Genomic DNA, 27,053 nt, shown 5'->3' with positions numbered 1-27,053 from the left:
TGAAATGGTTCCATGACCGCCTCGTGAAACAGTACAGATGCCTCCCTCCTGGGAAATAGCCTCATCTATCTTGTTACCACCTAAGAATATCTCTGGTCATTTAAAGGGCCTGTACATTTGAGTTATTCCCATATCTAAGAATTGTAAACTTACTTCCTTTTTTTTTCCCCTCAGAATGAAATGAATGATGTGCCTTTCTTTGATATCCAACTGCCTTATGAATTGGCAATCAATATATTTCAGTACCTGGACAGGAAAGAACTAGGAAGATGTGCACAGGTAAGCTGTCGCCAACAGATGTTCAAGATTTTCCTAAATGTGTGATTAAAGTATAGGACTCTCCTAGGTAATAGAAATTTACTCACAGAATTATAAACTTTGCAGAATTAACGACTTGGATGGCAAGTTTACTTGATGGAAAGCCACCTTGACCTTAAAGGATTATGTTCCACATCACCACTCGGTGTGTATCTTTCTGTGGCCCAAGAGCTCTTTTCTCCCTGCAGTCTGAGTTATGGCTGACCTGTGGCAGTGTGCTGGTGGCCGACAACTTGGTGCTCAGCCTTTATTGAGCTTGTCTGTGCTGTTAATGTACCCACAGTTTTTAATGCAAAGATGTGAACCCTTGGTTAAATTGAGCCAGTTGTTAGGTTGGTAGCTGAGGGGTCAGCCCGGGGACAGAACATGTTTTAGGTGAAGTCATGTTTTAGGTGTATAGTCCAAAGTACCCTTTAAACGTTAGTATCTCACTCAGTGAGGTGCAAGGCGAGTGAGAACTGAGACCCACCAAGGGAATTGCAAATCAGTGTCACCCGTCTCACGCTTACTCTGGGGCGTATGCCTGTGGAGTGGAATGGTGGGAGATATCGTTTAGGCCAAACTGCATTGTGTTTAGGAATCATGGGGGAATCTTGATAAAATGCAGGTTCAGATTCAGGAGATCTGGGGGTGGGGCCTGATAGTCTACTTTCTTTTTTTTTTTGAGACGGAGTTTTGCTCTGTCGCCCAGGCTGGAGTGCAGTGGGACGATCTTGGCTCACTGCAACCTCTGCCTCCCGGGCCTAAGCAGTTTTCCTGCCTCAGCCTCCTGAGTAGCTGGGACTACAGGCACGTGCTGCCATGCCCAGCTGATTTTTGTATTTTTAGTAGAGATGGGGTTTCACTGGCCAGGCTGGTTTCAAACTCCTGATCTCAGGTGATCTGCTGCCTTGGCCTCTCAAAGTGCTGGGATTACAGGCATGAACCACTGCTGGCCCCATTAAGTCTACTTTCTAAGCAGGGGATGCCAGTGTGGCTTTGGCCACACTTTGAGAGAGGCAAAGGTTTATGCCATTAAAATTGTTCTCTTGTTCTCGTCTTTTTGGCCAAGAGTGTGTGATTGATTTTTCCTTTCTTTTTTTGAGGCAGAGTCTTGCTCTGTCACCCAGGCTGGAGTGCAGTGGCATGATCTCGTCTTCCTGCAACCTCTGCCTCCTGGGTTCAAGCTATTCTCTTGCCTCAGCCACCCGAGTCGCTGGGATTACAGGTGCATGCCACCACACGCAGCTAATTTTTTATTTTTAGTAGAGTCAGGATTTTTGTCATGTTGGCCAGGCTGGTCTCGAACTCCTGACCTCAAGTAATCCACCCATCTCGGCCTCCCAAAGTGCTGGGATTACAGGCCTGAGCCACTGCACCTGGCCTGATTTTTCTTTTTTAAAAATTTCATTTTAGTTTTTTAAATGGACAAATAAAGTTACATATATTTATCAGGTATAACATGATTTTTGAAATATCTATGCATTGTGGAATGGCTCAGTTGAGGTAACTAACATGTATTACCTTATATACTTATTTTCTGTGGTGAGAATACTTAAAATCTATTCTCTTAGTGATTTTCAAGTATACATCATTAACTAAAGTCACTATACTGTACAGTAGAGCTCTGAACTTATTTCTCCCATCTAACTGAAATTTTGTATCCTTTGACATCTTTTCAGTGTCCCATCCTGCCCCGCCAGCCACTGGTAACCACCATTCTACTCTCTACTTCTATGAGCTTAACCTTTTTAGATTCTGCGTTTAAGTGAGATCATGCAATATTTGTCTTTCTGTGGCTGGCTTATTTCACTTAACATAATGCCCTCTAGGTTCACCCACCGTGTTGTTGTAAATGACATGATTTCCTTTTTTTTTTTTTAAAAAGGCTGAATAGTATTCCATTGTGTATACATACCGCATTATCTATCATTTATCTGTTGATTCTGTATCTTGGCTGTTGTGAATAATGCTGCAGTGAGTCTGGGAGTACAGAGATCACTTTGACATACTGATTTCACTTCTTTGGATGTATACCCAGCAACCAGAATTGCTGAATAATATGGTAGTTTTATTTTTAATATTCTAAGGAACCTCTGTTTCCTTTATGGCTGTGCTAATTTCCATTCCCACTAACAGTGTGCAAGGATTCCCTTCTCTCCATGTCTTTGCCAGCACTTGTTTTGTCTTTTTGGTAATAGCCATTCTGACAGGTGTAGTTTTAATTTGCATTTCTCTGATGATTAGTACTGTTGAGCATTTTTAAATATACCTATTGGCCATTTGTATGTCTTCTTTTGAGAAATGTCTATTCAGGTCCTTTGTTCATTTTTAAATTGGGTTTTTTGTCTTCTTTCTATTGAGTTATTTGAGTTCTTTATGTAATATTTTGGATATTAACTGCTTATCAGATACATGGTTTGGAAATATTTTTTCTCATTTTGTAGGTTGTCTCTGTACTCTGTTGATTGTTTCCTTTGCTGTGCAAAAGCTTTTTAGTTTGATGTAATCCCATTGTCTGTTTTTGTTGCCTGTTCTTTTGGGGTCATATCCAAAAAATCATTACCTATACCAGTGTCATGGAGTTTTCCCCTGAGTTTCTTTCTCATAGTTTTACAGTTTCAAGTCTTATATTTAAGATTTTAATCCATTTTGAGTTTATTTATTTATTTTTTTTTTTGAGACACAGTCTAACTCTTTTGCCCAGGCTGGCATGCAGTGGTGTGATTGTAGCTCACTGTAGCCTCAAACTTTTGGGCTCACATGATTCTCCCACCTGAACCTCCAGAGTAGCTGGGACTACAGGCTCATGCCAACATGCCCAGCTAACTTTTAAATTTTTTGTAAGGACAGGGTCTTGCTTTGTTGCCCAGGCTAGTCTCGAACTCCTGGCTTCAAGTGAGAGTTAACTTCTTTATAATAGTGTGAGATGAGGATCTAACTTCATTCTTCTGTATGTGGATATCCAGTTTTCACAACACCATTTATTGAAGAGACTTTTTTCCCCATTGTGTGTTCTTAGTGCCTTCATTGAAAATCAATTGACTGTAAATGCACAGACTTATTTTTGGACTGTCAATTCTGTTCTACTGGTCTATGTATCTGTTTTTATGCCAGTGCCATGCTGTTTATATTGCTATAGCTTTGTAGTATATTTTGAAACGAGGTATTATGATGCCTCCAGCGTTGTTCTTTTTGCTCAGGATTGCTTTGGCTGTTTGCAATGTTTTGTGTTTTTATGCAAATTGTATCATTTTTTTTTTTCTATATCTGTGAAAAATGTCTTTGGAATTTTGATAGGAGATTGCATTTCACTCACTTTGAGTAGTATGGACATTTGGATAATATTCTTCCAATCTATGAACATGGAATATTTTTCTATTTATTTGTATCTTCTCTTTTCTCCTTAGTGTTTTATAGTTTTCAGCATACTGGTCTTTAGCTTCCTTGGTTGAATTTGTTCCTAAGTATTTATTTTTGGTGTGGCTATTGTGAATGGGATTATTTTCTTGATTTCTGTTACAGATAGCTTGTTGTTGGTGTATACAAACTCTACTGATTTTTGTATATTGATTTTGTACCCTGCAGTATCACTGAATTTGTTTATTAGTTTTTTGGTGGGGTATTTAGGGTTTCCTATGTTTATGTTTATATTGTCTGTAAACAGGAACAGAATAACTTCCTCCTTTCTGCTGGGATGCCTTTTATTTCTTTCTGTTGCCTAATCGCTGTGACTGGGACTTCTAGTACTATGTTGAATGGAAGTGGTGAGAGTGTGCATCCTTGTCTTATTCCTGAAGAAAAGCTTTTAACTTTTCACTGAGTATGATGTTAGCTTTGGTTTTGTCACATGTGACCTTTATTGTGTTAAAGTCCATTTCTTCTATACCTCATTTATTAAGAGTTTTTATCATGAAAGGATCTTGAATTTTCTCAGATGCTTTTTCTGCACCTAATTGAGATGATCACACCATTTTTCTCCTTCATTCTGTTAATGCATTGCATTACATTTATAGATTTCTGTTGATTTTTCGTAAGTTAAATGGGTGTATGATTGCTAACGATTTGACCTTTGATGGACAACTGTATTGTCTAGGAGACACTGGAGTATCCATTCTCCATAACTGCCAGAAAATTAGTTTGTTTAGTGGTTAGCATTTTCATCCCTGGATTCTATAATACATTTTACACAGGTGTTTACAGCTTCAGGAGAAAGGGTTTGCAAAATTCACTGGTAGGAAAACTACATAAAATTCAAAGCACCACCAAGACTATGAAGTTCAGCACATGAAGGTGGTTTGAGAATGGTGAAAACTGTAGCCAAATTTCGACTCTAGAGCTTGCTACCTCCATGGCAGTTCAGTGAAATCACACATGATACAGGACCATTTAGACAGTTTATGGTGTTCTACTCTTTCTTTTTCTTTGATGGAGTCTCGCTGTCGCCAGGCTGGAGTGCAGTGGCACGATCTCGGCTCACTGCAACCTCTGCCTCCCAGGTTCAAGCGATTCTTCTGCCTCAGTCTCCCAAGTAGCTGAGACTACAGGTGTGCCACCACGCCCAGCTAATTTTTGTATTTTTAGCGGAGACGGGGTTTCACCATGTTGGCCAGGATGGTCTCCATCTCTTGACCTTGTGATCCACCTGCCTCGGCCTCCCACAGTGCTGGGATTGCAGGCGTGAGCCACCGCGCCCGGCCCTTCTACTCTTTCTTTAATGATGAAGCATTTTGCTTAATCATTTTTCTACTTGAATATGAATTTGAAAGAATTTTCAGTATTCTTGATTGTTGCAGTATTGCTTAAGTGGGGGCATTGGCAAATATTTTTTGATGCAGCGTGTGTGTCTTTAGGAAATGATGGAAATTATTTAAAGGCTAAAATTCACTTAAAAAATGTGCTGAAGTGTAAACTGTGCTCAGAGCCTATCAGTTGCATTAAGCATGAGTACCTATATTGTTTTCTTTCCCCTTGGAAATTTGATTTGTTATATTCTAACTTTACACGTTGGCCCTGCTCCCAAGAGTTGAAAACAAGAGTGTAGCTAAATGAGGCCAATTCCTGGATTTCAGCCTGATGCTGTTAGCCGAAGTCTTGGAACAGGGTCTAATAGCTAGCTGCTTTACACAAAGTCAGCATTAGATGATAAAATCTTCATTCTTGATAGCAAGCTGCTGTTTAAGAAATCATTTCTTTTAACATTGCTTTTTGCTCTCCTGCTTTGTAGAGAGCCATGTGGCTTTCACATCTGCTGCTGGTTTTCTCATCCAAAGAGTTTATCAGAGAAAGATAGAATCTAGTGGAAGAAGAGATCCCCTTTTGGTACAATGGGGCTGCATTACAGGGTAGATTGGTTATGCTGGTGAGATTATTCTGCAGGTGTGAACAGTTTAATTTGCAACACAGTAGTTTAATTGTCCACCAGAATTCTTCCCTCTATGGCCAGTTGGATTTGGCTCTTTTTTTGTTGTTGTTAACCTGTTTTTAGAGCACATGTATAAGAATAGAAAATATTCTTAAACAGAACCCTGTTAGTGTACAGTGACTAAGTTGGCTGTGATCTGTGAAGTCATTATTTTTATGGAGCTCTTACATGAGAATGACAATAGATGGCCAGTAGTTTGTAGAATTGGCTTTGTTTCATCAATCATTAAAATTAAAACCACAAAATAATTAAAATAAGTGGCATTTTCATTTGTTTCTTGGGGTGTTTTTATTTTGAAACAGGGAGGAAGTCCTTCTGTGGAATGTCCTGCTGCTTTATGATTTCATTTTAAAGAGGCTTGCATTTTTTCTCTCTCTCCATCTCTCTTTTAATCTAGGTGCCTTGGGATTTTAGTGAAATTGAGCCAGTTATGTGGAACTGGCACCATGAACTAAATGTATGCCCTTGGAGAAAACCTGTTTGCTTAGATCTTTATGCCAAATTGGTAACTGACTAACAGTAAGAAACTCTGTTACTGGGAGGCCTTTGAGATTTAATTATCCCACAAACCATGCCTGAGACTGATTTTGCTTTGACTTTGCCTTCTTTCCATATCCCCTCCCTTTTTCTGCTTTTGGGGCATTATGTTTTGAAAACTGAACTCCCGCTACATTAGTTTGTGATCCTTGTGTACTTTTGATGCTGAGGTCTCCAGCTCCTTCCTTTCAATAGTTGTCCCTCAAGGGATTAATATCTCTGTGGGAGTGTTTCTTGCTGAAACATCTTGAAAACAGTGTAGCTTTTAGTAAGCAAAGTTACTTGTTGGACAGTTCATTGAACAGGTTTATAATCTTGCTATTTATAATTTTATGTTCATCTTTTTTCATGCCCACAGGATTCCTGGCATTTAAAGGAGACTATTTTTTAGTGGATAACAATGACACAGTTGTTGATTTCAAAATTACAAGTTGGTTTTTAGGAGAAAAGTAAGTCTGCCGTTATATTACAACATGAATAATTCAGAGGAGTGATGGATTTTAGGTATTTACCAACATTCATTTTTTAAACTTTAAAAATTATTATAAATTCATAGGAAGTTGCAAAAAATAGTACAGACAGTTCCCGTGTACCCTACCCCCAGTCTCCTCCATTGGTAATATCCCACTACAGAACAGTAGCAAAACCAGGACCTGACATTGGCACAATCCACAAATCGCTATTTTACATGCACATATTTGTGAACTTACGGAACTTTTCATGGATGTAGATTTGTGTGACCACCGTAGTCAACATGTGGAACATTCATCACAAGAATCTCTTGTGCTACTCTTTCACAGCCTTTGACAGTGACACTGGCCTCAAGTCCTTTCCCTGACCCCTTCACCCCCAGCTCCATCTCTAACCCCTGGCAACCACTGATCTGTTCTCCAGCTCTATAATTTTGTTTTCAGTTTTTTAATGTATATTTTAGTTCTTTGTATTTCCTAATGTGTAATTTTAGGAATTCAGCCCTGTAAGTAATGATGTCGTGCTTTTCAAGTAAAAGGTAGAGAAACGTGCATAAACAAAGCAATAAAGAAAAAGAGGGATGCCACAGAGGTTAAAAACTTGAAATTTATAATATTGGTGAGCAAGAAGTAGATGACAGCAAAAAAAATAAGTAATTGTAGAACTAAAAGAATTGTAGAACTAAAGACCAGTATATTAGATGACGGTATTTCAAGTTTCAGGGAAAATGTGATTTTATGTCCATGTAGGAGAAACTAAAATCCAGGCGCTTATAGCTAAAGATCTATAATCTTAATGAAGTCTATGTAAGTCAGGAATCCATTGCCAAGTGAGGCTGAATTGATTTTCCTGGCAAAAGTGATTCTGCAGACCTGTAGTTGCTGGCAGGGTTCCCTTAGTTCTTTACTTTCACCCTTGCCACCAGACTTCTCTATCAGGAAGTTATATGGAAGGTTCCTTGTATGCTGGAGACCCAAGTGCCCTCAGGAGTTCCTTTTAATTCATGTGACTGTTGTGGCTGCCTCCTTTAAGCACAAATTTAGGGAAAGGCAAAATCACTCTAAAAAACAGATTGGGAGCTAGATGAAACAAGAATGGCAAATGATCATTGAGCCAAGTGCTGGGTACTTTGGAGTTCTTTATATTGTTCACTTTACTCTTGTGTGTTTGAACTTTTCCACAATTAAAAAGTTTACTAGAAAAAAAGCATAAAGCAAAAATAATACATGTGAATAAGAAAGAGCCTACGGAGGGCAGCACATGCCAGGAGCTGAGCTGTGTCTGTGACCTTTGAGAATAAAAGCAACCTAATTTTTTTTAAAAAGTTGGACTTTTTATCTCATTCAGTTATTTATATAGAGCTGACTATCTATGTGTGAGGTACTGTTCTATATAGTGAAGACAGCTGAGAATAAAACATAAAAAACCTGCTTCTCAGAGAGCTTCCATTGCATACAATAAAGACATGATTAAATAGAGTTATCAGATGGCAGTGAGTGCTATGGAGAAGGACAAGACAGTAGAGGTGATATGGGGGTTGCACTTTTGAGTGGCCGGGGAAGACTTTGCAGAGAAGGTGAGCTTTGAGCAAAGACCTCAAGGAGGGGTGAAGGACACTGTGCAGATCTCTGGCAGAGTGGAATAGCAAGGGCGAAGGACTTGAGGCAGGCGCAGCTGAAGCTCATCTGAGGCAGAGTGCACCTGCTGTGTTTGAGGAACAGCAGGAAGGTCCAAGTGGGTGGCTGTGGTACGCTGAATAATGGCCCTCTCCCAAATACGCTCACGTCCTAATGCCTGGATCCCACGAGTATGTTACCCTTCATGATAAAAGGCTCTTTGCAGATGTGATTAGGTTAAGGATCTAGAGATGGGGTGATTATCTTGGATTATCCAGGTGGGTCCAGTGCATTACAAGTCTCCTTGTAAGAGGGAGGCAGGACGTCAGGGAGGAGAGGAGATGCTGTGTTGCTGGCCTTGAAGGCAGAGGAAGGGGCCACAAGCCAAGAAATGTAGGTAGCTTGAAGCTGGAAAAGGTAAGAAAATAATTTTCACTGGGCGCGGTGGCTCATGCCTGTAATCCCAGCACTTTGGGAGGCTGAGGCGGGTGGATCACGAGGTCAGGAGATCGAGACCATCCTGGCTAACACAGTGAAACCCCGTCTCTACTAAAAAGACAAAAAATTAGCCGGGCGTGGCGGGCACCTGTAGTCCCAGCTGCTTGGAGGCTGAGGCAGGAGAATGGCGTGAACCCGGGAGGCGGAGCTTGCAGTGAGCTGATATTGCGCCACTGCACTCCAGCCTGGGCGACAGAGCAAGACTCCGTCTCAAAAAAAAAAAAAAAAGAAAATAATTTTCTTTCTGAAGCCTCTGGAAGGAATGCAGCCCTGCCCACACCTTGCTTTTACACTTCTGGTCTCCAGAACTATAAGAGAATAAATCTGTGTTGTTTTAAGCAGCTAAGTCTGTAAGTTTGTTAGCACAGCCATAGGAAACTGAAAAGGGGGTGTGGTGAGCAGAAAGGAGTAAGAGGAGGAGAAGGCTCAGAATGAGAGAAGCACTTAATCTGTTAAAAGAACTCGAAGTTTTATTGTAAATGAGATGGGAAGCCTTTGGAGTGTTTTAAGCTTAGGGGTGATGAGAGCTGCCCTACATTTTAAAAGGGACCATTTGGGTTGCTGTGTGGAGAATCGGTTGCTGGGGGACAAGGACAGCAGCAGGGAGACCAGTTAGGAGGCCACTGAAATAATCCAGAGAAGAGCATGTGGTGCTTGGGCCAGGATGGTACCAGCAGAAGTGGACAGAGTCAGGATTGCAGATGGGCTGGATGTGGGGACAGAAGGAAGAGAGTCAACAAGGACTCCACGGTGTTTGTCCTGAGCAACTGAAGGAATGAGGTCACCATTTACTGACAAGGAGCAGACCATGCAAGGAGCATGTGTGGGTGTGGGAGAAGATCCCTCATTGGTTGTGAGGCTGAGGATGAGCTCTTTGTTGAGCTCTGGGCTGAAGATGGAAATTTGGAAGCTGTCAGCCACATTGATGGTATTTAAGGCCAGGAGACAAATGAGAACATTAAAGAAGTGAGTGTAAATAGAGGAGGGGATCAGGGATGGAGCCCTGTTACCCCACAAGGATTAGAGGCTGTGGACATGAGCAGGGCCAGCACAGAGGACTGGGAAGGAGTTCCCTGCCAGGCAGGAAGAAAACTCAGGTGTGTCGTTCCCTGGAACCACAGGATAAGCGTTTTCCAGGAGGAGAAAGTGTTAAGCGCTGCTGTTCATCAAGAGGAGGACTGAGAAATGACCATTGGGTTTTGCAAGTTGGAAGTCACTGGTGACCTTGACCAGAGTCAGTGGTGTGTTGGGGGCAAAAGCTAGTGGCTTCGGAGCAAGTGGAGAGAGAGGAAATGGAGATAGTGAGTGCATAGAAAGCCGTCTGTATGTGGTATGTCCTCCCACAGTAGACTTGGTGTGTGAACCTGTCAAGGGAACAATGAGACTTCCCCTCTGTGAGCCTCACTGGTAACCCTAATCCAGGCAGAGCTAATAAAGCTTATTTTTGAGCCAACAGCTCTTTTTTTTTTTTTTTTTTTTAATGTGGCATTCACAGTGGTGGCTATAAAGCAAATGCTGGAACACTTTTATTACAATCCTTGCGCTGAGGCTCCTCAGTGGGGCCCTTTACTGAGCAAAGGCATTCCAACTTCTGGTGTATTAAAGAAAGACATTAGCCTCTGGAAAAACCAGGCTTGTAACTTGCTAGTTTCATAAAACAACTTAGGAATTCAAAACATTAACAACTTTCCTTTGGTGGGCCCTTACTTTGCTTGTGAAGTTTAAACTGGGTCTTTTTTTGTTGATTTTTTTTCTTCAGAATTAAAGACATTTTTAAAACCTTCATTTTTGTTCTTCCTTTAAAAGAAAAAGCACTCTCCTTTTATAGTTTGCTAAAGAAATTGTTGACATATTTCCGTTTTAATACCTAACTGTGGATACAATCCTGATCCCTTTTTGGAAGTCATTCTCACATCTGCCTTTTCTAAGTCCCTCAAAGAGATTTTTTATTTGTTATCCGGGACTTAAACTTTAGCTTGAATATGATTTTCTATAGAAGAAGCACTGTGGGCCGGGCGCGGTGGCTCAAGCCTGTAATCCCAGCACTTTGGGAGGCCAAGACGGGCGGATCACGAGGTCAGGAGATCGAGACCATCCTGGCTAACACGGTGAAACCCCGTCTCTACTAAAAAAATACAAAAAACTAGCCGGGCGAGGTGGCGGGCGCCTGTAGTCCCAGCTACTCCGGAGGCTGAGCCAGGAGAATGGCGTGAACCCGGGAGGCGGAGCTTGCAGTGAGCCGAGATCTGGCCACTGCACTCCAGCCTGGGTGACAGAGCGAGACTCCTTCTCAAAAAAAAAAAAAAAAAGAAGAAGCACTGTGGCCCGGGGTGAGTGATGTGGGTGATGTGCCACAGCATCAACTCTGTGGTCTCAGTTTTTCATCCCGTAACCCCATTGTACAAATTTCAGGTCATGTTATTTAAAATGATTTGGCATTTTCCTTGAAACTGTTATAAAAAGCTGCTTTCAGCTTCCAGTGTATTTAAGGTCTGACATATTTGAGACTTCCTGAAAGTCTCATTGAAAAGTTTCCATTTTAAAGTGGCTGAGATTTGCACGGTTCTCATGAAAACTCATACAGAATGTTTAGTTTGAGATTTTCTAGTTTGTAATCATTGAGCACTAACTTTGGATTTTCCTAAAGTGCAGATGATTCAGAGCCTCCATCCAAGAAAACACAGCTTGTAGCTCATTTTTGAACACATAATTAAAAAGATTGCTTCCCCTGTTTGGGGCCAGTCTTGTGATCTAACCTGGGTGTAAGGGCAGGGACCCCAGCATTTCCCCCATAGCTTCCTCAGCCATGGAGAAGTAGCCCCAGCCTGGGTGCATCCATGGGGTCTCTCTCACACGCCAAAGGTTTTGGTTTCATAGCTTGAGGTGGGCAGTAGATGAGAACTGCGGGCCTGAATGCCCAGTACATGGTTAGTGCCCAAAATGTATCTTTACTGATTGACCGCTGACCCAAATCAGTGTTCTCTAAAGGGACTTCTGCAGAACACTGGGCTTTTGAGATACTTCTTGCAAAAAGAGGTCAGGAACCAAATGAGTTTAGGGAATGCAGCTTCTTATACAGGTTGAACTCCCAAATCCAAAAATCCCAAATCCCAAATGCTCCAAAATTAGAAACTTTTTCAATGCTCATTGGAGCATTTCAGATTTTGGCTTTGGGGATTTGGGAAACTCAGTCAGAATAATGCAAACTTATGAAATCCAAAATACTCTTGCTTTTAAGCATTTTGGATAAGGGATACTCAACCTGTATCCCCTTCTTAAGAGATGTGCAACACATGCCACCGCTATTCAAAGCATCGAGAAGTTCTGCAGCAAGGAATTCTGCTTCGTTTTGTTTAAAGCAGTGTTTCGTAAGCTCATTTGACCATGAAATCCTTTTCTAAGGAACTTGTTAACACCTGGAGGTGTTGTACTACTGAACATGCTTTTGGTCCATGTCATTAAAGAATGACTACATTTATATGATCTCTTAATTACTCTGAGTCTTTTTGGTTCAGTAGTTACATTTCATGACTTTTCCAAAATGTTATGGTTTCTACAAAAAAGGCGTATGTATGCCAGGATCAGAGTAAAGCTGCCGTGTTTCCTGAGCATGTTCTGCCTTTGAGAACCCGTAAAGGTCTCGTGTGTTACCCTTATCTTACACCTTATTTAACCGTGCATTCCAGGGCTCGGTTAGGGGACATACTCTGCTCTGGAACTACTTAGGTTGTGGCCTGGCTCACTCACAGCTGACATTGGTCTATCCCTGTCTGTGCTTCATGATTGCCCAGTGCTTAGACTCACTCTGGCACAGAGAGATGGACAGACAGCATCTGGGTGTCATGGATAGGCTCAGCTGTGGACCAGACATGCCAAAAATGAAACCATGGTGTTCTGTCTGGTCAGACTGGAGCTCCAGCATTGCTGAGTCGTTATCCCGTTATTGCCTGACCACTTGTGATCAGACGAGGGTTTGTTTTCCTGAGCCCTAAAGGCTAAGATGGAGAAGTGTGGGATGACAGTGTGGTTAAGTGGATTTGTAACTGATGCTGTGGCCATGCCCAGGGTGGGCTGCCTAATGGATCCATGTCAGCCTGTGGGGTGGGCTCCAGTGGTTTGCCACAGAGCTAGAGCCCTGTCTTTAGAACCATCCTGGTTATCTTTTTTTTTTTTTTTTTTTTATAATTAAGATGCAAAGGCCCACAGACCATATTTTGCAGATAACTTATGGGATAAGTAGCTAATGCAATGGATGACAGAATTGGGATTCACAGATTATTTGGGGAGGATAAAATGTCAGGGGGTGGGGCAGACATTGAGATGGGGATTAAAATGAATGGAAAGTTTACAAAGTTAAGAATTTAGGTATAAAAAATAGTGTGGTGGAAGGATGGTGGGCCTTTTTTTTTTTTTTCTTTTCCAGTTTGTGTTTAAAAAAACCCTGAAGAATCATGAGGACCAAATTGAGGTTACTGTTGCGGGGAAGAGAATGTGAACGGTGAGAGATACGCAGGAGTTTTAAGCTGATTAGTAATCTTTCCTTTCTTCTGCAGGGTGGTGAGTTCATGGGTGTTTGTAACATTCTTCATACCTTTTCATTTCCCTTTAATAAAACAGACTGCAGAAGCTTTAGTGAACCATTAGTTGAGTAGCCATGTTGATGGCTACAAGTAAAGCAGAAAACCAGTGTCTGATAAGATCCTTCTGTGCATGGCACTGCACAGCCCATATTTGAGGTGTTATTGAGTCCTGAGTACCACATTTGAAGAGGGACACTTTAGATGTACAAATGTTTTAGGATGCATTGAGAAAGTGTCGGAATGGAAACTGTATGAAAAATAGTGAAAGGAAATGGATAATATTTAGAGCAATGAAGAAATTACTAAGGGGAAATATGATCTCTGTCTTCAGCTATTTGAGGGACTGTCAGGTGGAAGAGCAAATAGATTTCTTCAAAAGGGCAAAATCAGGGCCATAGGTAGAATGAATTTTCTAGACAGTGGAAGGAAACCTTTTCTAATATTCAGACTGCCTGTTGGTAGATGAGACTGATGCAGGAGGTCAGCTCTCTACTGGAAGCATTGCAGGATTGCCTGGGCCCCATTGGCCAGGGATGCAGTGGGGTGCCTTCTTGCAATGAGGAGATGCCCCGAGTTGATCTCCAAGGCCCCTCTTGATTCTTCAGGTTCTAAACCACTGGAGACTGAGACAGCATGACACTCAGCATTAGAGTGTGACACTTAGGTTCAGAAAAATGACAGCGTTGTCACTTATTTAACGCCACGTGATCTAACTTCTGATGCTGTGAATTCCATGCGAAGCATCCATGCCTGTAGGGAAAGTGACTGAGGCCATGTGACTACTTGTCACACATGGAGCTTGCGTGCACACATATATAGCAGAAGCGTAATTAAGGAGGCCAGAACTTTAATGTGTCATCAGGGTTAGGTTGGTCAGTATTGCTTTGATACACTTTTGGTTGAATAAGATATTGTAATGGTTATTTTTGGTGTAGTTTGCTTAAGATAGAAAGTCAAATTTTGAGACCGAGATAAACTGAGTTCCTAGATTCCCACTAGTTTTACTTTGTAAGTTTTAGTTTTTTTCTGTGTGACTTATGTCTTTTTTATGCCTCTGTCCCTTCATTACTGCCTTCTTTTGTGTTAGATAGATATTGTCTAGTATGCCATTTTAATTTCTTTACTCCGTTTTTTTGAGTTATTTTCTTAGTTGTTGCCTAGGAATTACAGTGAACACTTTAGTTTAAAATAATCTAGTTTGGATTAATACCCACCTGATTCCAATAGTACACCAAAAACTCTGCTCTGAGATAACTTCATTTGGTGTTTGTTGGTACACTTGGGTCATATCCTAAGGCCTTTGAGGCTTTGTTCATTGTATTCATTTTTTTTTGTTTTGCTTTGTTGTTTTCATTTTTTAGAGATGAGATTTCACTATGTCACCTAGTCTGGAGGGTAGTAGTGCAATAATAGCTCACTGCAGCCTTGAACTCCTGGACTCAAGCAATCTTCCCGCCTCAGCCTCACGAGTAGCTAGGACTACAGGCACACACCATCACATCTGGCTAATTTTCTTTTTTTGGTAGAGATGGTGTCTCACACTGTTCACCAGGGTGGTCTCAGCTCACTGAGCGATCCTCCTGCCTTGGCCTCGAAAGGTGCTAGGATTACAGATTTTTTTTTTCTTTATTCTTCCCACCCCCTCCCCGCCATGGAGTAGATAATCTCAGTTGACCTGCTTTAAGTTTCCTGATTTTTTTTTTTTTTCAAGACAGAGACTTGCACTGTTGCCAAGGCTGGAGTGCAGTGGCGTGATCTTGGCTCACTGCAACCTCTGCCTCCTGGGTTCAAGTGATTCTCCTGCCTCAGCCTCCTGAGTAGCTGGGACTACAGGCGCATGCCACCATGCCAAGCTAATTTTTTATATTTTTAGTAAAGATGAGGTTTTACCATGTTGGCCAGGCTGGTCTCAAACTCCTGACCTTGTGATACACCTGCCTTGGCCTCCCAAAGTGCAGGGATTACAGGTGTGGGCCACTGCGCCTGACCAAGTTTGCTGATTTTTCTGCCTCTCAAACTTGTTGAGCCCTTTTAGGGAATTTTTTAACTCCAGAGCTTCTCTCTCTTTTTTTTTTTTTTTTTGAGATGGAGTCTTGCTCTGTCGCCCAGGCTGAAATGCAGTGGTGTGATCTTGGCTCACTGCAACCTCTGCCTCCTGTGTTCAAATGATTCTCCTGCATCAGCCTCCCGAGTAGCTGGGACTACAGGCGCCCGCCACCATGCCCAGATAATTTTTTGTATTTTTAGTAGAAATGGGGTTTCGCCATGTTAGCCAGGATGGTCTCAATCTCCTGACCTGGTGATCCTCCCACCTCAAGCCTCCCTATTTTTTTTTTAACAGGCAATTTCTGTTTCTCTATCAGTATCTTCTATATGGTAAGACATTGCTCTTCTACTTTCTTTTACTTCTTTAGACATGCTTTCTTTTAGTATTTTGAACATATTTAAAATAGCTGATTTAAAGTCTCTGTTTAGTAAGTCCAGCGTCTGGACTTTCTCAGGGGTAGCTTCTGTTGACTGCCTTTTCCCATGTGTATGGACCTGCTTCCTTGTTTCTTTGCATGCTTTTGTAATTTTGTTAAAAACTGGACATTTTAAATAATGGAAACTCTGGAAATAGAATCTTTCTCCCTATGCAGAATTTGCGGTTATTGCTGTTGTTATATTTGTTGTTGCTGCTGTTTGTTTGTTTGTTTAGTGACTTTTCTGGACTTATTCTCTAATTTGTATTCTTTGTCATGTGCAGCTACTGAAGTCTCTGTTGGCTAGCTTAGTGGTTAGCTAGTTATGAAATGGAGATTTCCTTAAATCCACTAAACCAGTAAGTCTCCCAGCCTTTGCTGAGGTGTTCTCTGTATGTTAGAGTACTGCTTCACCATTGCAGCAGCTTACAGCTCTGCCTTAGCCTTCACTTCCTGCTGGTACAGAGCCTCAAGGTCAGCCAGAGGGGAGAGGTTAGGGCTTTCTCTGGTCTTTCCTGGGCACACACACAGCCCTATACGTTCATGTGGCATTCCAGACTCCCAGGAATATATTGGAGCCTTTCAGAGCTTCCTGTGGACATCCCATTTCCCAGCTTTTTCTTTCGAGCTTTTTGGTCAGCCTCTTGTTTGCCTCAACTGTCTGTGCTCCCCAGGTAGCTGTAGAGTTAAACAGTTGCCACTGACTATTTTGGGCAAATGCCCTGGAGATAGAACAGAGAGAGTGCTCAGCTAGGTCAGATAAAGTCAAGCCTTGAGAATAGAGCTTTCTGGCAAGCTGCCAGCAGGTCAAATGGTGACAGTTCTCTAGGGATTTGATTTTTGGGGAGTTCTAAACATGTCTGGCCTCTCTAATGGCTGCTAGGCTGCCGGTTTTTACAGCTGCTGTCTTCACGAGGCTGTTGATTTTTAAGGCAATCCCAGAGCTGGAGGAGGAAACAGAATTAGCACACATTAAAACAACTCAGACGTCACTGTTCTTACTGAGATTCAGGCACTTTTCTTGAATAAATGTTCCTCAGAATGTTGCAATCCTTTTATTAATTTCCAGATTCTGAAAAGTTGATCATTTTGGTGGAATTCTTACTGCTGTTATGGAGGAGCAGGTCTTTAATCTGCCATCCTGTAAGCTAACTCTCTGTCAGTGCTTTATCAGCTGAGGCCCTTTGTGCAGTAAGAGTCTGGTTTCCTACTTTCTCTCATTTTCCTTCTTCCTGTCTCTGTCTTTGAGTCTTGAAGTGGCCCTAAGGGAGTGTTAAAAAGTACAGGGTACTGTAACCTACCTGTCACCACTCTTCATTAGAAGTGAGTCTCAACTTTTGGATGGATAGCAAGCATCAGGCACTTGATCCTGCGTTCCCAAAATGCTCTGCAGACTGGTATCACACTGATCTGCTCCATCAGTTGCTCATCTGCCAACAGAGTCCCTCTTTTGCAGTCTGGCCAACTTTGCATATTATCCTGTGATGAAGTAAACTCTTTGTTCCCCTAAATTAGTGTTGGAAAACAAAATGCTAATAGTTAAAATGGCCATTTCCTCTGGATACTGTTGGGATTTGAAAGGCCAGACATAACATTAATTTTTCTAGATCTAATCTTACAGTCCTGGATAATGGCTTGAGTTTTCTGTTAATTAAATATGTACATATGTTTAAAATCTAAATTCTCACATGCAATTTAAATTTGAATTTTCTACCTGACCAGATGTTTGGGTTTTAGGTAATTTTATGACAGCCTTTGATTTCGGAGGCCATCGATCTTCAATTCTATAAGGTGGAAATACAAATGCTGTTTGTCAAAAGTAAAGAGATTCTGTTCTGAAAAGCTCTGTATGATTGTATAGCTGATTACCATGTAAAAGTTTGTGTTTTTTGCATTTTATGTATTTGTGTATTTTCTTCTCTTATTTGTTAGATTACCATTTAACCAAGTAGTCTAAAATGTGATATTACATGATGGTACAACAATTTTGAAATCTTGAAAGATAAAACTGGAAACATTTGCTTGTATTTTTTTTTCACCTCATAGTGTTTTGTTAATGAGACGTTTTATACTGCCATAAACCCAGGGCAATAATATAGGTGTTGATTGATTTTTGGATGACAAGGGGCTTCTCTAATTGCAGAATTTGACATTTGTGTCACTTCTGCTGTTTTAGGTGAGCAAGACGTGGAAGGTGATTGCGGAGGATGAGGTGCTGTGGTTCAGACTGTGCCAGCAGGAAGGGCACCTTTCGGATAGCAGCATCTCTGACTATTCTTGCTGGAAGCTCATCTTCCAAGAGTGCCGAGCCAAGGAACACATGTTACGAACCAACTGGAAGGTGGGCAGTGGCCAATATCATTACCTGTGAAAGAATAGCCTGCAAGGACATGGAAATCCAAGCTTTCACTCATAGCCTGAGATTAATTGCCAACAGCGAAGGGAGAGGGGTACACTGAGCCGCCCCTTCAGCTGTTGGTGACTTGTTGCCCATTTTGTTTGCCATTAGATGATTTGCCTCTGTTTTCAGCCTCAAGATTTGGGAACATCCTCTTACTCTGCAGGAGAGGAAGGGTGAGATTGAGTTGCCAGCCACTTCCTCTCTGATTGTTAGGGTGGTCAGAGGAGTGCCCCGTGCAGCCCCTTTGACTTTCACCGACTCTCTGGAGGGGCCCAGAAAGCAAAAGCACTACCTGCATACAAAAGAGGAGCCGAAGATGTCATTTCCAGTAAATGTAAGAGGGAGATGATTAAACATCTCTAAGCACTGTCTTCTCTTCCCTCACATAACCTACTGGCGTGCTTCCATAACATTTATCACTTCAAAGTCTCTACAGAAATATTAGATCACAGCTAAGAATTTGCACAGTGAAGTGTTTCCATAGGAGATAACTGTCAAGAGCCATGTTACATAAAGCTGTTTGAGGCATGACGAGACAGCAGTGTGGTGGCAGTGTTTCCTTCCCACCTGGGAGGCTGGAGTTTCAGTGGTAGAGAAGGGATGGAAACATTCTCTTTACTCCAGTAAAGGTCAATCCTAATAGACTTTGAGATTAACAAGTGTTTGTGCATTACTGATAGTGACATATTGCCTATGTGCCTGTCTGTCCCTAGTAACCTCCTAACCTGATGAGTGACCGATACCCTTGATCTGGGCAACCTCACACCGTTTCTAGGAAAGTTAATATGAGCAGTGTCTCTCTAATTCAGGAGTTCTCAACCCCAGCACTAGTGACATTTAGGGCCAGCTAATTCTTTTTGTGGGGGGCTGTCCTGTGCATTGCAGGCTGTTGAGCAGTATCTCTGGCCTCTCCCCGTTAGACACCAATAGCATTCTCCTCCCCCAATCATGACAACTAGAAATGCCCCTAGACATTGCTGGATGTCCCCTGGGAATCAAAATCCCATCCCGGTCGAGAACCACTATTCTGAGAGTTAGTGTGGTTATCCTTTCTTAGGCCGTTAAGACACCACCACTAAGACAGGTCACACTGGCCCCACAGTGCCCTTTTCCATCGACCTACGGTAATAAACTCGTCTGGAGGAAGCCCCCAATCCCTCTTGCTCTTGTGCCTGGGTAGGTCCATATGATGGACACAGGCAGAAACGTATGACAAAGAAAGCTGCCCAGACAAACCAAGGGGTCAGAAAGCAGAGGGTCTAACCCTGGTGGGAGAGGCTGCGATTTAAAGAAAGCTTAAGAGCTGAGTGTTAATGGGGCCTTTCTCTCCAGAAAGGAGAGATGCTTTTGAGATTTACAAGCAGGAGACTTGGAGATATTTGGCATCCCCAGGCTTGAATTCGAAGATGTCAGACCCTGGTAGAAAAAAGCAGCAGCTGTGTTTTTTGCTTCCTCTTTGGTGATGGAGAAAGCAAGGGAAGAGGACAGGTGTGTCCTTGTTGGGCCTGGAGGTGGCAGAAGTGACAATGTTTTAAAGACCCACCACCTAGCATTTGGCACTTAGTAACACTTCACAAGTTATATGCAATCTAGCTGAATGGCTATTTAGTATTTCTTTCTAACTAACACGAAGTCATCTGTTAGGTAAATACGCACTACATGGCTGTTGATTGAGTGAACTGGAGTGGACTGCAGGCCAAATCAAACATGAGGAAGACTTCTATTTGGAACATGTCAGGTCCATTTCCTGACACTGTTCACAAGGAGAATTCTAGGAGTGAAAGTTTAAATGATGTATCTTTCATTAAATGTAATGGTGGGATTCTTACGAAAATTCTGGAACGAAAGAAAGCCTTATCGAAACGTGAAAGGCAGCTTGGCACTGTGGGTCACTCCTGTAATCCCAGCAGTTTGGGAGGCTGAGGCAGGTGAATCACTTGAGGTTAGGAGTTCGAGACCAGCCTGGCCAACATGGTGAAACCCTGTCTCTACTAAAAATACAAAAATTAGCCAGGCATGGTGGCACACACCTGTAGTCCCAGCTAGCTGGGAGACTGAGATTGGAGAATCGCCTGAACCCTGGAGGTGGAGCTTGCAGTGAGCCAAGATTGCCAGCTTGGGCAACACAGTGAGACTGTCTCAAAAAAAAAAAAAAAAAAAAAAAAAGAAAAAGAAATGAAAGGCAGTGTTGGGGCAAGTTGCTTTACTTTTGTCTGCCTCCATTTTCTCTTCTCTAGAGTGGGAGCTAGGAGTGGCACTGCTCATGGCTTCATGGTGAGGATGATTGTCATCAAGTGTCTGCCACTCCTCCTGCAGAGGCTGGTCCACACTCAGTGCTCAGGCGAAGTTGGCCGTAGGAGCGCATAGGCCTCTGCACACAGATGCAAGGTTCTGTACTGTGCATGCTCGACTTCAGGATGGGTTAGGCAGGCGATTTGGTTTGGTACCTCCTAAATCAGTGTCTGGGGAGACCCTAGAAGGGACCCCAGGGCTCTCAGGTACCTCCACAAAGGGAATGACCTGCAAATGCATGAACTAATCTGGAACTGCAGTTCAATGCCAACCTGGAAATCATTTGCTAAACTAATTGTGGTGGCCATAGTATTCTTTTTCCTGGTGTTTGCATACATGTAGGTTTTCATCTTAGACCCTTTATTTTTCTTTCAATACCTTTTCCCTCACAAGAGCTTTTCTGTTATTGTAACCTTGGCTGCGGCCCTCACACAGCTGTTTCCCAGATCCTTGCCTTCCCTCCCCATATCTCCAGTCGTACAACAGCTCCACGTGGATGTGTCCAGTTTTGTCTCAGCCTTAGACTCGTTGCTTGGATTAAGTTAAGACCATCATACGAATTACTTTGCTCAGTTCTGGAGTCTAGGTGCTTAATAAATGTGTATTTTAATGGAATGATGTCATAATCTTTTTCCTAATAATAGAAATAATAATAATAATGACTACCACTTATTGAGCACTTGCTGTATGTTAAGAACTGTGCTGGGCACTTACACTGTTTCTAGTCCTTGTCCTTGTCCCAGTCTGGTAAAATTGAAATTATGGTATTCTCGAATATCTTTATTCATGCTTGCTTTGTGGCTTAACTATCTCACTTTTCCCAACCTCCCACATGTAAATACTTTATATCCATTCAGATTTCCTTCATTTTAATTCAATTTAATTTTTTTAAATTTTTTTTTTTTTTTTTAGAGATAGGTTCTCACTCTCTTGCCCAGACTGAAGTACAGTGTTGTAATCATAACTCACAAGTTCCTGGACTCAAGTGACCCTCCTGCCTCATCCTCTCAAATAGCTGGGGCTACAGGCACATGCCACCACACTTGTCTATCTTTTACATTTTTTGTAGAGATGGGGTCACCCTATGTTGCGCAGCCTGGTCTCAAACTTCTGAGCTCAAGTAATCTTCCTGCCTGTGCCTCCCAAAGTGCTGGGATTACAGTCATGAGCCACAGTGCCTGGCCTAGACTTTCATTTAAATACTATTTCCATGAAACCTCTGACCTCTCAGTTAGAAATGGTATCATCTCTTCTCCTTTTTCTCATCCTGATCTTTATCTATTTGTATATAATTTTGCATTTTATTCTGAGAATCCTTATAAGAGTTAACAGGTAAGGTATCATGTAATACTTTTTTTTGCTGAACTGAACTTTTTCGTATACTTTATAAGCTTCTTTAGATACTTGCCACTCCCAGCAGATATGTGCCAGCCTATTGTGGATGGTAGTTATTGGTGAGCACGTATTTGATTTCTATTCTGTAACCTCCTGGAAGATGGGGCAGTGTCTCACACATCCCGTGTCCTCGAGTTCAGTGCCTTTGGGATATATGGTAACTCGTCCATGCTTGATAGCTTAGCATGTTAGTCATCATTTTTGTCTTTTTGAATGCCCACAGAACTTTAAATGCACTTGCTCTCCATGCTGTAGAGAATTGCTGTGGAAAGTAGGTGGAAAAGCACGATGCTTGGCTTTTGGGCTGTCCCAAGAATAGTCTAAACTGCATCCCCCTTTTCCTCACGCAGAATCGCAAAGGTGCCGTGAGCGAGCTGGAGCACATTCCTGACGCGGTTTTGTGTGATGTGCATTCTCACGATGGCGTGGTCATTGCTGGGTAAGCAAAACCATTTCCACTGAGTGCTCTGCATCTGAAGGTCTTTCATTTCTCACGTACCGCCCTCTGAGTACCAGTGACCTTAGCTTCCCTTGAGAGCATGTACCTCCCTCAGTTACAGCCCATGTGGAAGAGGGAGAGTCTCCGTGATTCTGTTCCCGAGGACGTGAGAACGCCGCAGCAAGGGTGAGAAGCACATGGTGTAGAGCGGATCTGTGATCCATTTGTCTCAATATGTCTTTCCCAGCTTTTAAATCACTTTTGTGGCATGTTATGTGAGATTTTCATTAAGGCAAACAGTTTGTATTTTATGAAGACATAAAAAAGTCAAGCAAATATAATAAGTGTTGGCACGGACAGGCCCTGTTCTCATTCTCTTTTTCTAAATCCCTTATTGTGAAGAAGGGCTGTGACCACACATCATCTTCCTTCCCCACCATATAGTACATATTTGTTACTTAAGTTGTCCCGAAATAGGTTTTTTTTTTTTCTCCATGGCCAAGACATTTAATTTTAGCTTCTGTAAATTCCTTCAGCTTCTGTCCCAAAAACCACTTTGATGAAGTCTTCCTACTTTGTTACAGAGGTACATTTATATATTTAATTACTGTATAGTAAGATCAGTTTTCTTTTTGGATTAGGAAGATGTCATGAACTACAGCCTCAGATTGTATACTTAATACCATAAAGTAGAGACCAGAACACTTAAATTTCTGAGTTTGGATCAGCTATGGAGTGAGACGCCTTAGGGAAGTTCCTGCCTATGGGAAAACAAAACAAACCTTGGACTTTAAAACTCAGTAGTAGAGGAGTCCTTTTCTTTAAAGAAAAATCTTTCCGTAAGCAGCATTCCTTAAAGAGCACCTTTTGAATAGGAATTCCAAAGAGTCGGATTATTTTAATGTTTTGTGGTATGCAGTGCCTATGGAAAAAAGTATTTCTGCTTTAAACAAGATATACCCAGGAGGAATGCTTTTCTTCAGTTTCTGTTTTACTGGATATGATTTAGAGGTGAAAGTCCTTCTTGGGAGTGCTGCAGAACTAGTTTTAGAAAGATGGATGGCCCAGATACTTGCGATTCTGTCCATTAAGTTATCAGTGCACGTTGGGCTTCTCCACGTCATTGCTAAAATATGGGCCTGCGATCGCCCGATACGCAGCTCCTTTCTACCCACAAATGCTACAGTTTGGTGGGAACTCCAGAAGTTACTTAGATCATTCCAGCTAAAGGGATCTCTGCCTAGAGTGTCAGAAGACACTTGAGGACAGAAGGCTGAGACTGTACTGAAAGAGTCGCAAAAGAACTTACAAATAAAGGAGAACCTTGAATCTCAAAACGACTTACGAATTTCTTCTCTGGAGCTCCCGAAGGGCAGGCCCCTTACGAGTCCAGATGCCAGACCTTCTTTCCCTGCCTCTCTGTTCCCTCGGGGTTTGTTCAACGTTATAGATTATGCCAGCACAGAGCAAAACGATGGCCGAGTTCTGTGGATCAATAGGATGAAACCTGATCTGTGGGTCAGAGAGGCTCCTCACGGCTCCTCTTTCTAAGAAAACCTTACATTGATGGCTTAGCATGAGAGACTTCAGTCTTGCTTGTATGTACAGCATCTTGTGTTTATCATTAAAATTCTATCTGGTGGTTACGATGCTTGTTTTCTGGGTCAGATCTTGAATTCCTTTTCATTTGAGACAGTGGTGTTTGTGGTTACCTCATTCCCAATCAATGTTGAATTCACCAGGCTTTCTACAGTTATGTATCTCCAAGGAGCTTCTTAAAGAGACAGTGGCCACCTCACCCCTTCTTTCTCTTGTACTTACCATGTGTTCTGTTATTCTTCTTTTTTCCTTCCCTTTTCTCTTTCTTTTGCACAAGTGGAGTCTGTTCAGAGGCTTAGTTTTATGTAACTAGAGCTAAACTATGAAGCATTTTTGCATTTATACCTATTAAGTACATTTCATATCATTGATGGAGAGCAGAATCTCTTTTTCTCACCTTTTAAGCAATCTGTGTAAATATTCCTAGTTCGGAGTCATGTTGCATAGGCCCAGACTGATATTTATTGCAGTGAACCTCATGATGGACCCAGTCATGGTTCTTCCCTACTCTTCACATAAAACCAGTGAAACCTGAAAATAGTCACTCATTCATAAACGCATTTGACACTCAAATACCCATCATGTGAACAGGACCTGACCCCTGTCTACCTGAGGCTTGTTTTTCCAGTGGAGAAACAGACATTCTTTCCAAAGCATCTGATGGTTCACTGTTTTGTCCTCACAGTCTTGCTTACTCTACAGTCTTACAAATAATTTCCAGTTAACTTTCCCTGACATTCAGAACTCTTTGACATTTCTTTCCAAGCTACCTTTTTCCTTATTACACTTGTCAAGTGTACCTTTGTTTTTTCCACACTGTTCTGTTTAGTTGCCTCTGACTGCATCTTTTTTTTTAGTTGGGATACAGTCATATGCCGCATAACAGCATTTCAGTTAGTGATGGGCCCCATATATAATATTGGCCATTCGTGTACCCTAGGTGTATAGTAGGTTCTGCCACCTGGGTTTGTGTAAGAACACTCTATGATGTTTGCACAGTGATAAATTCACCAAAGGATGCATTTTTTCTGAGTGTATCCCTGTCGTTTAGTGACACGTGACTGTATAATTCATATGCCATAAAATTCACTCTTTCAAAGTGTATAATGCAGTGATTTTTGTTTAGTAGATTTAAAGGTTGTGCAACAACACCACTATCTAATTCCAGAACATTTTCATCAACCCAAAAAGAAACCCAGAATCCATTCGTTAAGGCCAATTGCAATCCTGTCTGCTCCCAGAGATTTCTCTAGCGCTGTAGCCTAGCGTCCACTCTTCTGGGAACTCCTGGAGACAGGACCATCTGCAGCTGACAGGGCAACTCGTCGTGTGGCCTCGCTGTTTCACTGAAGCGTTTTTGTTTTATATTGTTATTTTACTTAGAAATAATATTTAACTTTACAGCCATCTACTGTATTTTCTTTCCAGCAATTTGTACAAAAGCATCTTTTTAAATTTAAATTAATTTTTATTTTTTTGACACACAGTCTCACTCTGTCACCCAGGCTGGAGTGCAGTGGTGCCATCTCGGCTCACTGCAACCTCCGCCTCCCAGGTTCAAGAGATTCTCCTGCCTTAGCCTCCCGAGTAGCTGGGACTACAGGCGTGCACCACCCACCCAGCTAATTTTTGTATTTTTACTAGAGATGGGGTTTCACCATGTTGGCCAGGCTGTTCTCAAACCCCTGGCTTCAAGAAACCTGCCTATCTCAGCCTCCCAAAGTGCTGGGATTACAGGCGTGAGCCACTGCACCCAGCCTGTAAGCATCTTTTAAAACTATGAGTGGTATGTCATATTTTGTTAAATGTATACTGTTTTATATGGCGTAAGCATTAAAACTTAATACACAGACTCCCCTTGCCCCCCACCACCTGTATATGATGTTATGTGGGAAACTAGAGAAATGCCTATGTCTGTTCTTTAATTTCTTGGTTTTCTCAGCTTAGAATCATACAATTTTAAACCTGGAAGGAACTTTAGAGACGATCTGTTCTGAGACCCTCATCTTGCGTGAGGTGGCGGAGGCTCAGGGCCATGCTGGGTGTGCGTGAGTGGAGCCGCTCCGTCATGTTTCTGCAGCATCCACAGGCAGGGCTGGCTGGTGAGGCTGCCGTCTCCAGTCCTCATTTGCTGCTCTGAAGCTTTGGCTATTGTAGCGTCATTTTGGTTTTTCTTTTGTGACATGTGCCTATTTAAAAACAAAAGCAGCCGGGTGCATTGGCTCACGCTTGTAATCCCAGCAGTTTGGCAGGCTGAGGCGGGCAGACAACAAGGTCAGGAATTCAAGACCAGCCCAGCCAACATGGTGAAACCCCGTCTCTACTAAAAATGCAAAAATTAGCTGAGTGTGGTGGTGGACACCTGTAATCCCAGCTACTTGGGAGGCTGAGGCAGGAGAATTATTTGAACCCGCGAGATAGAGGTTGCAGTGAGCTGAGATTGCGCCATTGCATTCCAGCCTGGGCGACAGGGCAAGACTCCGTCTCAAAAATAAATAAATTAATTAATTAATTAAAGTAAAAGAATAAAACAAAAGCAGTGGTAAAAATCATGTTGTTTTGCAACTGTGTTAGAAAGTAGAGAAGAGAAAGTCACTCAAATTCTAGCATGGAACACAACCTCTGTTAAGGTCTCCCATGTGTCTGCTTTGGTTCTCAGTCTGTTTTTCTATGCACGTTTTTTCATAGTGTGATTATAACCTTTGTTACATTTGTGGCCTTTTTCCCTCACCGAACTGATGAATTTTTTTCATGTTGTATGTTTTTCATTACTTTCTTTGACTTGTTGAAAAAACACTTTGGATAATTATACCCCAGTTTCCCTATTTATTCCCCTAATAGTGAACATTAATGTCATTTCCTGTGTTTTGTTATGTGGATGTTATGCATATTTTATGTATATACGTCTGCAAATTTTTCTTTTTAGCACTACAAATCTTTATTTTAAAATGATTAGACACATGCTACTGTAGAAACTTGAAATTCTATATAAGTGCATAAAATAGAGAGTTAAAGTTCTTTCATTATCGTCTCCTAGTCTT

The 27,053-nt window shown here is 41.9% G+C and overlaps 1 protein-coding gene across 1 annotated transcript in view; it reads left to right on the top strand.

Annotated features, from left to right (window-relative positions):
- The window catches only part of FBXW8 (F-box and WD repeat domain containing 8), a 121,221-nt gene that overhangs the window by 11,766 nt on the left and 82,402 nt on the right, over positions 1-27,053 (top strand). Inside the window, 3 exon segments of the mRNA XM_017887877.1 lie at positions 175-279; positions 18,063-18,227; positions 22,325-22,413. Coding sequence (XP_017743366.1) covers positions 175-279; positions 18,063-18,227; positions 22,325-22,413 — 359 coding nt within the window.

The sequence above is a fragment of the Rhinopithecus bieti genome, unplaced genomic scaffold (genome assembly GCF_001698545.2).
Source record: "Rhinopithecus bieti isolate Rb0 unplaced genomic scaffold, ASM169854v2 scaffold_17010, whole genome shotgun sequence".
In the NCBI taxonomy this organism is placed as follows: Eukaryota; Metazoa; Chordata; class Mammalia; order Primates; family Cercopithecidae; genus Rhinopithecus; species Rhinopithecus bieti.
The sequence above is the reverse complement of the archived record's forward strand: the minus strand, read 5'-3'. Positions and strand labels throughout refer to the sequence as shown.